The sequence below is a fragment of the Acanthopagrus latus genome, chromosome 16 (genome assembly GCF_904848185.1).
Source record: "Acanthopagrus latus isolate v.2019 chromosome 16, fAcaLat1.1, whole genome shotgun sequence".
Taxonomy (NCBI): domain Eukaryota; kingdom Metazoa; phylum Chordata; class Actinopteri; order Spariformes; family Sparidae; genus Acanthopagrus; species Acanthopagrus latus.
The window spans coordinates 22,079,075-22,093,020 of NC_051054.1; the positions used below are offsets into that span (position 1 = coordinate 22,079,075).

The window sequence follows — 13,946 nt, forward strand, 5'->3', positions numbered from 1 at the left end:
ACAAGCATATAGAAAGAGAACAGAGTTGAAAGGGGTGTAGTCTTTTTCACAGTTTTATTGTTGGATGTTCAATGTAATGTTTATAGATATCAAAACTTACTGTCAGCCAATGGTTTTCCAGTTAAATATATGTAAACTAAATTAGCACAAATAATCTTAACAATTTTGTGTTTCCGTGAGATAAGTTCAGCTCATCTTAAATTCTTGCATAACATATGTTACGTTATGCGTTTGTTGTGTCACTGCTCCTCCCATCTGTGTGACACATAGAGAGCTTGTTTAGGACAAGACTGGACTTTCTATAACAATTATGGCCAAAGACATATTCAAATGCAATAATAATCATATGAGTTGCTTTAGAAGACTTACACGTGTGTAAGTAATGTAACTGGTAGATTTCACACACTGTATATAAGCCAAGATTCTCAAAGACCTTGTCAAGCCTCAATTATTTCCAGGTAGAGTTCAGTTTCCATAGATACATTGCTACATTGCATTAAAGCACACTCATTGACATTAAACATTGTGTTATAAATTAGGCCCAGATTGGTGTCACTATGACAGTGATGCAATGCTTGGTTAACTTGACCCACCACCAATAGGTTTTTGTTTTGTTTTTACCAATTGTTAATGTTAACTTAATGTTACAGTTTGGTTCTGGACCAAAATAACTTTTCTGTCTGGAGTTTTTCTACCCATTAGTTACCGTTTAAAATTCAACGGTAACTTAAACATCTGCACCACATTGACCCCACTGCACTATTCTACTCCTTTATCTATTTAAATAACTCAAAATCAGTGGTGTGCGGTGCACAGGGTCAGTGCCCATGTCAAAATCGGCTCCTGTCCAGCAGAGGGCGATCATAATAAATGTATAGCTGTACCGTATAACTGAGGGTATATGTGTAAACTACAGTCGTACAGCATACATTAGACGAATGTGGTAAAATTGTAAAAGAAAGTGGACACACAAGACATTTACTGAGATCCAGTTCAATCTTTTAACAACTAGGTACCGGCAGTGACCTTTTTTTTTAGTAAAACTGTGTCGCGTTTATTATGTCCACGTCGGTATCTAACGCACTTCCTGTTATAGAAATATGATAATCAGAGCGGCTTGCGGCCTGTATGTAATTATAAACTAAGGCTACATACATGCATTTCTGTGCGCGCCGACCCGACCCTTTCACTGGGGTCAAACTGGCATCAAGACGTTTTTCAGGAAGCAGAAGAGAGGAGGAGCGGAGTCAACATTTGTTGTTGTTGTCACTCGCACTGCACCCTCACATTGTCTGACAGTTTGGTCAGCGGGCCCGTTGAGTGCTTTCTCGGTGCACGTTCACGTTTCTTCACCGGCGGATGAATGGCAACGACGGCAGTGAGAGCAGTGACAGCGGGGGGCCCGGCGTCTTTGTCCCGGTTTAGGGGAGCGCTGGTCGCGGCTGTGCTGGGAGACTGTGTCGGCGGAGAGTTTGAAGGAGCCGAGGAGGTTCCAATGGAGAGTGTGCTGCAGCACCTCAGCAGCCTGGACGACGACACCAAAGGAAATGGTTAGTGAAAGGGCGACATCTTAATACCACACATGTACTGGTGGCAGTAGAAGATGTGGCCCCTCATCCTTACTGTGGGCTGCCCTTCACTTATACCGAGCTGTGCTGCGGAACATATTGAAAGTCTAAAATCAGTCCCTACGTAGGACTGAATGCTGTACCAGGCTTCCAAAGTTTTCTCAGATTAATTTGGTGTTTGGTCGTTAAAATGGGGAAAAATGTATACCAGTCTTTTCCGAAGCTCAAGATGGTATCATCAGGTGTCCATGTTTTGTTCACAACCCAAATATATTCAGTTTACTGTCACAGAGGGCTAAAGAAATCAGAGCATATTCCCACTAAAGAAGCTGGAGTCAGAGAATTTACACTTCTCTTTCTCTTTTCTTAAAAATGTACTGGGACCAGTTCATTGATTATCAAAATAGTAGGCAATCAATAATACATTTCATAACTAATCAATAAATCATTGTAACTCTATAAAGTGATGTCCACAAATCCACATTTTTCAATTAAAATGTGAGAAAACCAAGGTGTACAAATTGAACTTGACAGTAAACACTGAAATTAGGACTGATTGATTTCCTCAGGACTGTAGCTGCATTTATTGACATATAACACTGTAAAGCTCATTTTTAGATAGTACCAGGAAATTTGTCTCTCTCGTGCCCAAGACAAGATAATCTGTGTGGCCCCACCACCATATTAATATAGAGGAGCCTTTAGGGCTCTCTGATGACCTGATGCCTGGAACAACTGGTCAGGACATGCAAGGGGTTGTTGTGCACTGTGCACTGCCTATATTTCTGTGTGCCTGTTTGTGTGTGTGTTTTAGGTATCCTTGAGTACAGTGACGACACTGCGATGGCGCGTTGTGTGGTCCAGTCTCTACTCACTCGTGCCGGCTTTGATGAGCGGGACATGGCTCGCAGGTACACGAATGAACGCCGCTTACAATAATATCTTCTCTTCAGAGTCCAAGTGTAATGGTGTAAATATTGTTCCAAAGGTCTGGGTAGTCCACACACACACACACACACACACACACACACACACACACACACACACACACACACACACACAAACTGAAGTCCTGGAGTCTCATTGCTCTAGGTTCGCAAAGGAGTACAGTGCATCCCCAGGTCGTGGTTATGGTTCTGGAGTGATCCAGGTGTTGAAGAAGCTGTCCTCACCTCAGCTCAGTGATGTGTATCAGCCGGCCAGGGACCAGTTTAATGGTCGAGGCTCCTTTGGGAATGGAGGGGCCATGAGGGCGGCCCCGTTTGCACTGGCTTTTCCTGATCCGGCTGATGTTAAAAGGGTGAGCAGTGGACATCTTTTGGGCAACAAACCATACATGTCATGCATGTTGGAGCTATACACAAATGTCTTGTATAAAACATGAGTAATTCCGTAGCTTGTTATTAAAGAGCTGAACTTTACTGATGACTGACTGATTGATTTAATGATGACACTACAAGACCTGTAAACAGGCTTTTATCAGTTAAATCAGTGAAGTTTATTAACCTTTAATCTGATGAGAATCATTACCACTGTCATTGAAAAGCACATCAGTTGTGCTTACCATGCAATTAAGGGAAGATTGAACATTATATGTGGCGTGAACACAATTGAAAGTCAGATGAATGGTTAAAAAAAAGAGAGAGAGAATTTAGGGATCCATTTTTTAACCAATGATTTTTTCCCCCTGAAAAATAAAAGCTTTAACCGTTTTAAATACAGATATAGAACAATGACTGGATCATAATCCATGCATAAAAGTTTCCTCTTTTGTGCAGCCAAGTAAACTAGCATGTATCTGATACTGACTTGTATCAAATTGATGTTTGTAACTTTTATGCCAAGTCAAAATGCAGTAATGCTAGTCTAAATCTTGATCAAAAAGTGATCAAGAAAACAAAATCAATCAATTCTTCAAATGATTTCAAATCAATTTGAAATAAATGAAATGATGGAAGTTAGATTTGAATTCAGCTCAGTGTATTCAAACAAATATTTCCACCAGTAGTCTTGTGTAAAAAGCAGTGTTAATACGCTGTACGACACTGTGATTTTTCTAACTGTGTTTCAGGTTTCATTGTGGTTCATCTGTGATTAGCGAACAACCTGACAAGTGTCTTCAGAACAAGTTGATATGACGTGCTTGTAAAAAAAATTTTTTGGTCACAGAAATGTCTGACCTGGTTGCTTTATTTTGATTTCTCTCCTTTTACTCTCTCCAGTTTGCCCGTCTGGGTGCCATGCTCACCCACTCCTGCTCTCTGGGATATAATGGAGCTGTGCTGCAGGCGTTAGCAGTGCACCTCTCCCTGCAGGGGGCACTAGACCTGCCTCAGCAGTTCATAAGCAGGCTAATCACAGAGATGGAGGAGGTGGAGGGCAACGAGGCAGCACGCAATGATGCCAGAATGTGAGTACCGCATGAATAAAGGTGGCTGTAGCACAGAGCTGAACTAATCATGCCTTCTTTGTGATCTGATGTTTGGGGTCATTGTCAGGAAACAGAGAAAGATTTGCAGAAATGTCCAATTTGGGCGGTGTTATTTTTATTGTCAATATTTCATGAACACGGTGTCTCTGTCCAGCCTAAAAGAAGCAGAGAAGCCATTCTGTGAGCGCCTCCACAGAGTTAGAGACCTGATGGATAGGAGCAAGGTCAGCATCGAGGAGGTCATTTCTGAACTGGGTCAGTATCGTTTAATCTTTGACTTTTTCTTTTTCAGATTTACGAGAGTTTTTGTTACCCATGCCTCCTTTTCTACCCCTTCATTGCCTGTTTTCTGTGCAATTTAGGGCTGTAACCAATGAGAGTTTTCATCAATAATCTGCCAATTATTTTCTCAACAAATCATTTGGTCTATATAATATCTGAAAATAATGAAAAATGCCCATCACTGTTTCCCAAAAACCCAAACTGACTTTTTCACATATCTTGTTTTATCCAACCAACTGGCTAAAGCCACACGATATTCACTGTACTATCATAGAAGATCGAAGAAAAACATCAATTAAAAGTCTTTTAAACAATAAATGGATTATTTGAATAGTTTTAGATCAATATCTGTTGATTGACTCATTGATTAACCAGCTCATAATTACAGGTACATCCTTCAGTTTTAAGAGATAACAGCAGTATGGATTTCCATTTTTTTCTTAAAAACCCTTAACTCTACTTTTCTTTTCTGATCTTTTCTCATCACTCAACTTTTCCGTCTTTCCTTCCAGGTAACGGCATTGCAGCACTCCATTCAGTCCCCACTGCCATCTTCTGCGTCCTCCACTGCCTGCAGCCCTGGGAATGCCTTCCAGAGAACTACGGCGGACTGGAGAGGACAATAGCCTACAGCCTGGCCCTGGGAGGGGACACTGACACAATAGCTTGCATGGCAGGGGCCATCGCTGGGGCCCACTATGGCATCGAGGCTATTCCTCAGTCGTGGATAAGGTGCTGCGAGGGGGCGGAGGATGCAGACGTAAATGCAGAGCGACTTCACATGCTGTACCACCAGTCATCACCGGGAGGCGGGAGTGGGATAGAGGAGCAGAGCAGTGCAGATGCATCTGAAAGCCAGTCAAATGCTTCTAACGGCACAGAGAAGAAAACTGGAGCTGAGTGATTCTTCAACTGGAGTTTGACAAAAGGACTCTTGTTCACTCACACAGACGCACACACACACACACACACACACACACACACACACAAATTGCAAATTACACACGTGAACTTAAAAATTACCTTTTTAGTTTTGAACTGTGTTGTAACCTGTGGTCAAGGATGAGCTGTTTCAGTGTTCTCACTATCCCAGCATTATTCTATTTAATTTAAAGACAACTCATTTTCCCTTTTTCCTAAATGGATCAGCAGGCGTTGACAACCCCAAGCTTGTAAAAAATGCAAAATTACTTCAAAAAATGAAGCAATGATGGCAGTTGTTACGTTACAGAGTAAGCAAGCTGAACAAACAAAAACAGTTATCATACATTATCATCAATCTCATCTGTCACCAGACAGATGAGATTGATAATAATGTATGATAACTGTCATACAAATGTTCAGTCTGTGTGCTTACCCAGTACATTTACCCACTTAAACACCTCTCTCCCTTCCCTGCTCTTTCCTGTTTTGTGTTAAACAATCTTTTGTCATGTGAAAGTTGCACTATGATTTGGCCATGTCTACTTTTATAATTTTGGCAGATAACAATTATTTAATAAACTTTTTTTAAAATCACATAATCTGTGTGAGTGTTATTTTTTAACATAAGGCTCACCAAGCAGATGTTCTCCTCGCATGCTGCACACTTCAGAAAAACAGTTGTTCATGCATCATTTTATTGAAGTCAGTTCTTTTAGAATTATAATACATAGTATTTAAAAAGTACACATGTTATTGACAAAAGATGCTGTAGTTTGATTCTTTGGTTCTTTTTGTTTCACACATTTTGAAGCTGCAATGTTTGATAAAAGCACAAACTGGAAACAAACCTACTAAATCAGAGGTTTTTGTCTACTGGGGCAACCTCTAGGAAGAGCTGCAGGAACACTGTTAACTTGGTCAACAGGTTGGGGCAGAGCTTGTAATGGACGAAGGGTATGTATATTATAGTCCCACTGAAGATGAATAAAGTCACATAAAGGTATTCAATCTTAGGATTGTCTATGATGGGGGCCAGCACCAGGCATATCGCTGCAAGGAGGACCAGTATGGGGAGTATAATGGGGACCTGTGGAGAGAGGGAGAGACGGGACATCTGATTCTCATGTAACTTTAAAAGAGACAAATACATATGTGTTTGATAATGATTATGAATGTGTGTGACACTGACCCTGTATGGTCTCGGAAGCTCTGGCTTCTTTATCTTGAGATAGATGAGTCCAGACAGGGTGATGCCATAGAAAATCCAGGCAGTGAAACTGCAACAGTGATGAAGAGGAGTGTCAGACACATGCAAACAAGTTATTCATTATTAATACAAGTAATAAATAAGTGTCAAACTAAATATACAACAAGCAGACCAGGCTTTTACCTGAAGTAGTTGACAATACTCTGGAAGTCTCCGGGGATAAGCACCAGCAGAGAGATAATAGTGGTGAAGATAAGGGCTGGAGATGGAGTCAGTCTGTGGACATGAGCCATGGCCAGAATATCTGGCTACAAAACAAACGCAAGTTTCAGTGACACTCTGTGACAATCATCTTATACAGAATAATATAACACATGTACATAAGGAAGACAGATTCTCACCATGTGTCCTTCTCTAGCAGCAACAAAGCACACACGGCCGCCGCTGTAGTATGACCCATTCAGTGAACCAAAGGCAGATAATGCTGCAGCCACAGACATGATCCAGCCCCAGCTCCCAAACACCTTATTCCTGTGGGAAAAGGCTGAAGTTAATAGAAAATTGATCTCCAAATTTTCTCAGATTTTTTAAACTACTTTATCTGACTTTCAGTTGCGCTCATGCCACATTTACCCTTCAGTCTTCTCTGAATCACATGGAAATCTCAATTGTGCTTTTCCACCAGTTTGATGACAGTGGTAACAAAAAACTCTCATCAGATTAAAGGATAAAAAACTTCACAGATTCAACATAAGACAACAACAAGAAAGAGCAAAAATTGGGGTTTTGAATTTTGGCATGAACTGCCCCTTTAATTCTAGTGGCTTAAAGGAGAACTTTGGTCGATTTCAACATGCAGCTTTATCGCTCAAGCTAACCTTGACTTGCCAGTACCGAAGACGCGAACACTTTTGGTGCAACCCTTACAGGGCTCCTTGAACGGAGAGTTGGCATTGACAGCTAACAGCATGGGGTCAGAACTTTACACAGAGGGGACTCGTCAGTGGCGTTTGAAGCTGTTTCAAAACAGGCTATTGTAAGGCTCATGGCTCATGACAGGCTGTAACATGGATATGTATGTTATGAACAGAAAAACAAAAATGCTGAAATAGTATCTGTCTGCAGAATTCAAGTTTCCATCTCTGCCAGTGAGGGAGTAAGCGCATGCTCAACAGATCGACTAGTTTGGACTACCAGAGGACAGGGATGTAAACAAACCGGTATGTAGCTGTTTTTACCACTTTTTAAATTCATTTTGAGTCATACATGCTACAGTGCTGTGTTGTAAGGTGTCTGCTGATGTTGCATGACTGTTGGGGTGAGATTTGGAGCATGTTAAGAAGCTTAAAACACAGCGTAAAGTTCTGAGCCCATGCTGTTAGCTGTCAATGCCAATTCTCCATTCAAGGAGCCCTGGTGTAGATTAAAGACAATATCTCAGGCTGTGCTGCATAACTTTTGATGTGTTTTCCACAGTGTCATCAAGGTGATTTACTCTTTTAAATACTCTACAATGAAGTGAACAACATCAAGTGCTGTCTTACCCCCAGGTTACTGCCACTGCACCGGAGGACATGAGCTCTTTTGGTGTCATCACTGTCAGATAGCTCACATTCACTAGCAGATACAAGCCAGTCACCAGAGAAAAGGCTATGATAACTGCCCTTAGAAGATTCACCTGAAATAAAAAAGGCAACACCAATCTGATGTTGTGGTAAACATGTAAACATGAACAGCTGACATGATCTACGCTTTGATCAAACCAGATCTATACAAAAACTTCAAATGACACTGGAAAGCAGAAATATTCCCAACATATGCACTCTTCACACACTGTATTCACACATTGAAAAATAAACATAGGTTGCATAATGTTCAAGGTAAGGTAGGTTGTTGGTTCAAAATCAAATATTCAGGATCTGTCAGCTAGGAAATGTTTTATCTACTTTCAAACCCCCTTGTTGTTAGAGTTGCCCATCCTGTTTAAAAAAAGTATTTTTCTCCAGCCCCTCAAAAATAAAATCTAACATCATAAAGATTTGGTGACACAAATGTCTTGAGTGTCAAACCAGCTGGGATAGTTAATCAATATTATTTTTACAATAGAATGATTTAACCACAACAGATACAGTAAACAACTCTTGGTTATAAAATTACCCAAGGTGGAGTCAATGTATCACTGATCAGTGACTTTGTCAAAACAACCTTTCTGTCGGGGATCCTCTACCCATTTGTGTTGGGTCCAATCCAATATTTTTGCAGCAATCTTGAGATTCAAAACGTTTTTTTAGAAAGTAAGAGATACATTTTTTAAAGCAGCATGAAAAGTGATTTAAAGCTGTTTGAACAGCAAGTGTTATCGTAAAGGTCTTTGTTAATCACATTTGCTGTCCTGTGACTCTCAACAGTCACTACTTGTTTTACATGTTCCAGTTTGAATTACATCATTTAGTGGCAACCGACAACTTTCCCCCCTTAGTGTTTCCAAGGTGAAAATTGTAAACAATTGTAACCAGGGAACAAATTTAACTTTATAATGACATGTTGAAGCAAAAACAGTCAAGAATTAAGGGAATTCAAAAATCTAAAACTACCTAACTTCCAAAAACCAGCCTTGATTGAAAACTGCCACTGTGACCTGCTATATCTGCCATAAAGCATTCTGTGATTTGCAGCTTGATGTTGTGTTTTCACATTACTGTCATTACTGCGCACATGCACATGATAACAACGCTAATGAAAAAGAAGTTATAAGATGAGTTTTGTTTCCCAAATTGGCATCAAGACATTTGTCCAGCTAAATCTTTATCAAGGCATCATCTATCTGCTAACTGGAGTAACTGTTGTACTGTTGAATAAAATACAGAACACATAATATAATACAGATATTCATTGTCACCTCAGGTCTTTTCAGCTCCTCGTAGACATAATTCAAGTTGTACCATCCAGCGTAAGACCACAGTCCTTGATAAAAAGCCATTCCTAAGTTGTTCACAGAGAGCTGAGTGCCTTTAAATGCATTCTCAACCTTCAAATTCTCCACAATTACACTGCTGCTCTGGACGAGCTTGACTATCCCTCCAATTACAATGACGGTCAGCGCCAGTACTTTTGCCACCAAAAAGACCACTTGGATTCTGATGGCAACCCGGACGTTCATGACATTGACTATGGTAACAATCAGTATAGTCACAGCAGCAGCACATTTTACTACCAGCTCAGGAGGATGGCAGTCAGGGTAAAAGGGTGCTATCACATACTCTGCAACACTCAATGCCGCTGCACTAGCCCCAAACGGCTTCAGAACTATGACAGTAGTGTATGCTGCAAAGAAAGCAGGACATGAACCATAGATCCTCAGTAGGTAGATGAACTCTCCACCAGATTCAGGAATGACTGTACCAAGCTCGGCGTAGGACAGTGCTGCAAATAGAGCTACAATTCCTGAGAGAGCCCAAATCACCAGACTGGCTCCTGGGCTTCCAATGATGGCCAGTATTATCTGTGGGGACATGAATATACCAGTGCCGATCATGGTTCCTGAAATAAATGAAATACCGCCAATCAACCCAATTTCCTGCTTCATTTTCAGGGCTTGTGGTTCTTTGTCCGCCATGGCTTGATAAATCCAAAGGCAAAAGATGAAGGTACTGTAGTTGTTTTTCACCCTCACAGAAGAGATACTGAATAAGTGGCCACACACTTGATAGTACAGGAGGCTGTAAAACATACACAGTCAAGCATAAACTTTGATCCTATCCCTCTGTGGGAGTCTCTAAAATTCCACGCCCTTCCTTCGTTACCTACACTGATTAACTGTCATCATAAAATGGTAACTCAACACTCATGTTGCGTCCCGTGTTTTTACCACAGCCTTTTACTTAGAGGCACTGATTAGCTTTTCATCTACGTTACGCTTGGTGGTTGTCATCCTTGTGTTTATGTGGTGAAGCCCTCAGCCATACTGATCTTGGTATATCTGAGTGCTATGTGAAGGCAGTTGGACTTGCTTGGGTTTCTTGAAGAGCGTCTTCACTTATGGCCAACTGGAGGGAGTCACAAGTGTAAAATCATGTGGGAGCATTAACCCTTACAGAGTTGTTGAGGTCACATGTGAGGTAAGAGTTTCAGATTGCAAAAGCAACACTATTTAGAAATTGTGATTTCTCTCATAATAGCAAGGAGTGACATGTTTTGGGTAACCTAAAACATACTGCTTGGTCCAAGTGGGGCTGTTTCTTTGTGTGAGCCGGCCCGCTATAAATTGACACCGACGTCCGACTCGCACCCGAAGGAAAATTAGACAGACGCAATTTTTAAAAATGAAAGTAAGCCAGTGTGGGGAATGGGAGTGCTGGAAGGGTGCAAGCACACATGAATGAGCTAATATGAAATATAAATGCTTATCATTTTGATAAGCAGGCATCATTGTGGAATTAAGGACCTTCCTCACAGATCTAATCAATCTCTCCCAACACCTCCATGATGTGAACCAGATGTGGGATTGAAAACCCACTCAATTTCCCTTTGAAGAAGGAAGTTATGGATATGCTTAAGATTCCAGGTTTAATGGCGCCTTTCAACTCACACTCGGCTGCCACAAAGTTGGTGCCATAATTTGAGTGCAGTTCTATCAGCTGTCAATGTCTTGCAATAAAGCGTTGATAAAGGAATCAGCATCCAATGACGATGCTACTTCAATCTGGACAGCTACTATGGATAGGCAGGTGGAGAGATACCTCTTGACTACACTACACAGTTTTACCTCAAAGGTCTGAAGTAATCCGCTCCAACATGTCTAAATGGAGATTTGTCTGGAGAAATTCTATCTTGAAGGAAGTGTGCCATCTACTGGCGCCCTGGAGAAGGCCGGTTCAAGGCGGGCATATGAGGGGGCAGTCAGAAATGTTAAGGGTGCATCTGCTCCAGCACTTTTTTTTCTGTGCTTATAGTAACACTGTTACTATATAAAATAAAATAAAATAAAATAAATCCATCCATCCATCCATCCATCCATCATCTGTACACATTATGTGTACGCCGCTTAATCCTCTGCAGGGTCGCGGGGAAAATAAAATAAAATAAAATAAAATAAAATATCCTTCATCCACATTTTATCAACAAACAGCATAACATTTATCTTAAGGTGGTATCTTGAGGTGCAGGAGAAGCAGTGCTGGCTTATGCTAAAGGTGCAGTTATGCTGGCTGCTGTCTCTGATGTACTAGCAGCATCATTACCACTACTATTAGTACATACAGGAGCAGCACACTTTTAGATAGATGCATTACACAACATTAACTTTCTGATTGTGAGCTGCTGGAAGCTGGATATGAAAATAAGTAAGCTGGCTTTGTAAGAAAACCAAGCTCCATTCTATATAAATCTTGTAAGATTTTTTTTGCTGACAGAACCACGTAACTGACAGTAGAGAGGATACCCCTTCTTGTAGGAGGTTGGTCTCAGAATGTTATCTTGAACTTGAATGTATCAGATTGGACACACCACTGTACACCCAAACACCACATCAGTTGCAGTTTTTACTTGCTTTTCAATAAAGCTGATGACATCTACAAATGTAGCCCTGCAGTTGTTCCTTTCTGTAACTCACAGGCTAGGGTTCTTCCATCTGTCCCTTTTTTGAAAGAAATGTTGATTGGTCACCAAATGCTACTGTGTTGTGTGCCATAGGGATGATGTTTTTTTTGTACGCCTACCAGTCTATGATGCCAACTCAGATGTAAGCATCGCCGATTCACTGTGGTTCCATCGGCAAAGCTCTAATGGGGATTCTTTTTTTGGATTGACGAAGCATTAGCTAATGTTAGCATTTGCTAACACTACAAGTTTTCAAGTTTGGAATATAAACAATAACTGTTTCGCAACAGATTTTTTTTATAAAGTTTTGTTGTGTTTTGTGTTTGCCTGCACTGCTCATGGCTCATGGTCGTGCAGCTGTCTTGTTCAGATAGCCTACCGGTATGTGGGTGGTGGTAGATGTGAAAGGAGGATGGGAAAATTTGGTGGTGAAGCAAAATGTAGGTTTCTTTGTAATCTGTGACAATGCATTTTTGTAAACAGCGCTGTAAAAATGAATCTTGACTGACTGATTGATGCTATATTATTGTGCACCGCTTTCTCGTACTTGGGAAAGTCGTGTGTGCCAGCCACTGTCTGTCGGCGGGCGCTAACTTGAATTTATGGGCAATGGAGTCCCCTATCACTAATGTGTGTTGTTTAATCCTGTCGGCGGGGCTAGCAAGGGGTGAAAGTTGAAACCTCCTTGACAACCAGTCCATAGGTTAGTTTGGTGGGGCAGTCGAAGCATTTGGGGAGGCAGTGCCCATGCCTAGAATCGGGCCCGCCCCGTAGGTTTCAAGTTACATGAGGGGCAATTCTCTCTGCTTGGAGGTGTTTACAGGACGGCAGATAGGATGGCTTTTGCTGTCATAATAAAACATCAAACGGTCACTGGCCTTGGGAAGAAATGATTAACACCTGTCGTAAAAAATTATGTAACCCCTATTCTGTTGGAAGTCCAACACATTTGGAAGACTGCGCTACATGTATGTACCGCCAAAGATTTGAATCTCACTTGTTGGCAAAGATGAGAGACACTGTTGACACTTGAACCAATAAAGCTGTTATTTCATTTTGTTTCTCAATGATGGAAAATAAAGGATTTTGATTCTTGTTTCTTGACACCACAACTGCATTGTAGGATCTTACATTCCATGGGGGGAAAGCTGGTTTGGCCCTGTATGATGTGTTCTGTTGTTTCTAGGGGTCTGTGGGCATCAAGATTCAAGATTCAAGATTCAAGAAGACTTTATTTATCCCGAGGGAAATTGTCTTGCAACAGTAGTAAAACAAAGTGAGAAAGGAATACAAAAGTAATAAATAATGGTAAAGTAATAAATAAACTAGTTACTAAGTACACAGAATGCAATCCAACCGTGAGCAGCATAAAACTGAAAAAAAAAGTACACAATAAGATTGAATAAAGTGACAAGTGATATAAAGTGAAAAAAAATAGTAAATTTAGCAGCAGCATGAAATAGCAGCAATTTACTAAGTCCAGTGCAGGAGATTTACAAGGTCCAGTGCACACTCAATAAGTGATGGAAGTGATAAACACTGTGGTTTGTGGTTGTCTTCCATGCTTTGGTCTTGCTCCTGTCGGGTGAGTAACAGTGAGGTATCTGGACTGTGACACATTCTGATCTATGATTTAACTTAGTTTAGATTAAACCATGACAAGTTGCTTTTCCTTTTGTGAGTTAAGGAGTGGGCTGGTGTGGGGTTCACATGTCCAGGGGGCCCCAGGAGTCATTATTCAGCTGTGTGTGTATTAGAAGTTAGCTGTGTCTCAATTCAGGGTCTGCATCCTTCGGAGGCCGCATTTGAAGTACAGTTACATCACTACGCCATGTGCCTTTGGACTGTCCCACTCTGAAGGCTCCTCCAAATGCAGCCCACAAATGCAACCTTCTTTTCCCTCTTTTTGGAAGACGCACCGCTATTATCCTTCATG

The 13,946-nt window shown here is 41.0% G+C and overlaps 2 protein-coding genes across 2 annotated transcripts; one reads left to right on the forward strand and one right to left on the reverse strand.

Moving 5' to 3' along the window:
* Positions 1–98: 98 nt before the first annotated feature.
* Positions 99–5,801, forward strand: adprs (ADP-ribosylserine hydrolase). Its single transcript, XM_037072405.1, has 6 exons — positions 99–1,550; positions 2,383–2,479; positions 2,661–2,868; positions 3,791–3,978; positions 4,154–4,254; positions 4,794–5,801. Exons 1-6 carry the CDS (start codon positions 1,364–1,366, stop codon positions 5,183–5,185), a joined length of 1,173 nt encoding a protein of 390 aa, XP_036928300.1. The 5' UTR covers positions 99–1,363; the 3' UTR covers positions 5,186–5,801.
* On the reverse strand, positions 5,223–10,137 carry LOC119005013 (b(0,+)-type amino acid transporter 1-like). The gene is made up of 6 exons (XM_037072401.1): positions 9,312–10,137; positions 7,957–8,090; positions 6,814–6,943; positions 6,596–6,720; positions 6,395–6,482; positions 5,223–6,292 (listed from the first exon to the last, which is right to left on the reverse strand). Exons 1-6 carry the CDS (start codon positions 10,026–10,028, stop codon positions 6,062–6,064), a joined length of 1,425 nt encoding a protein of 474 aa, XP_036928296.1. The 5' UTR covers positions 10,029–10,137; the 3' UTR covers positions 5,223–6,061.
* Between the last annotated feature and the right edge of the window lie 3,809 nt (positions 10,138–13,946).

Coding starts and splice junctions, on each gene's coding strand:
- adprs (XM_037072405.1), top strand. CDS start 1,364: ATGGCAACGACGGCAGTGAGAGCAGTGACAGCGGGGGGCCCGGCGTCT. Junction 2,869..3,790: donor ATCCGGCTGATGTTAAAAGG/GTGAGCAGTGGA, acceptor TACTCTCTCCAG/TTTGCCCGTCTGGGTGCCAT. Junction 3,979..4,153: donor GCACGCAATGATGCCAGAAT/GTGAGTACCGCA, acceptor GTCTCTGTCCAG/CCTAAAAGAAGCAGAGAAGC.
- LOC119005013 (XM_037072401.1), bottom strand. CDS start 10,028: ATGGCGGACAAAGAACCACAAGCCCTGAAAATGAAGCAGGAAATTGGG. Junction 8,091..9,311: donor AGGAGCTGAAAAGACCTGAG/GTGACAATGAAT, acceptor TTTTTATTTCAG/GTGAATCTTCTAAGGGCAGT. Junction 6,721..6,813: donor CTGCTAGAGAAGGACACATG/GTGAGAATCTGT, acceptor TTTGTTTTGTAG/CCAGATATTCTGGCCATGGC.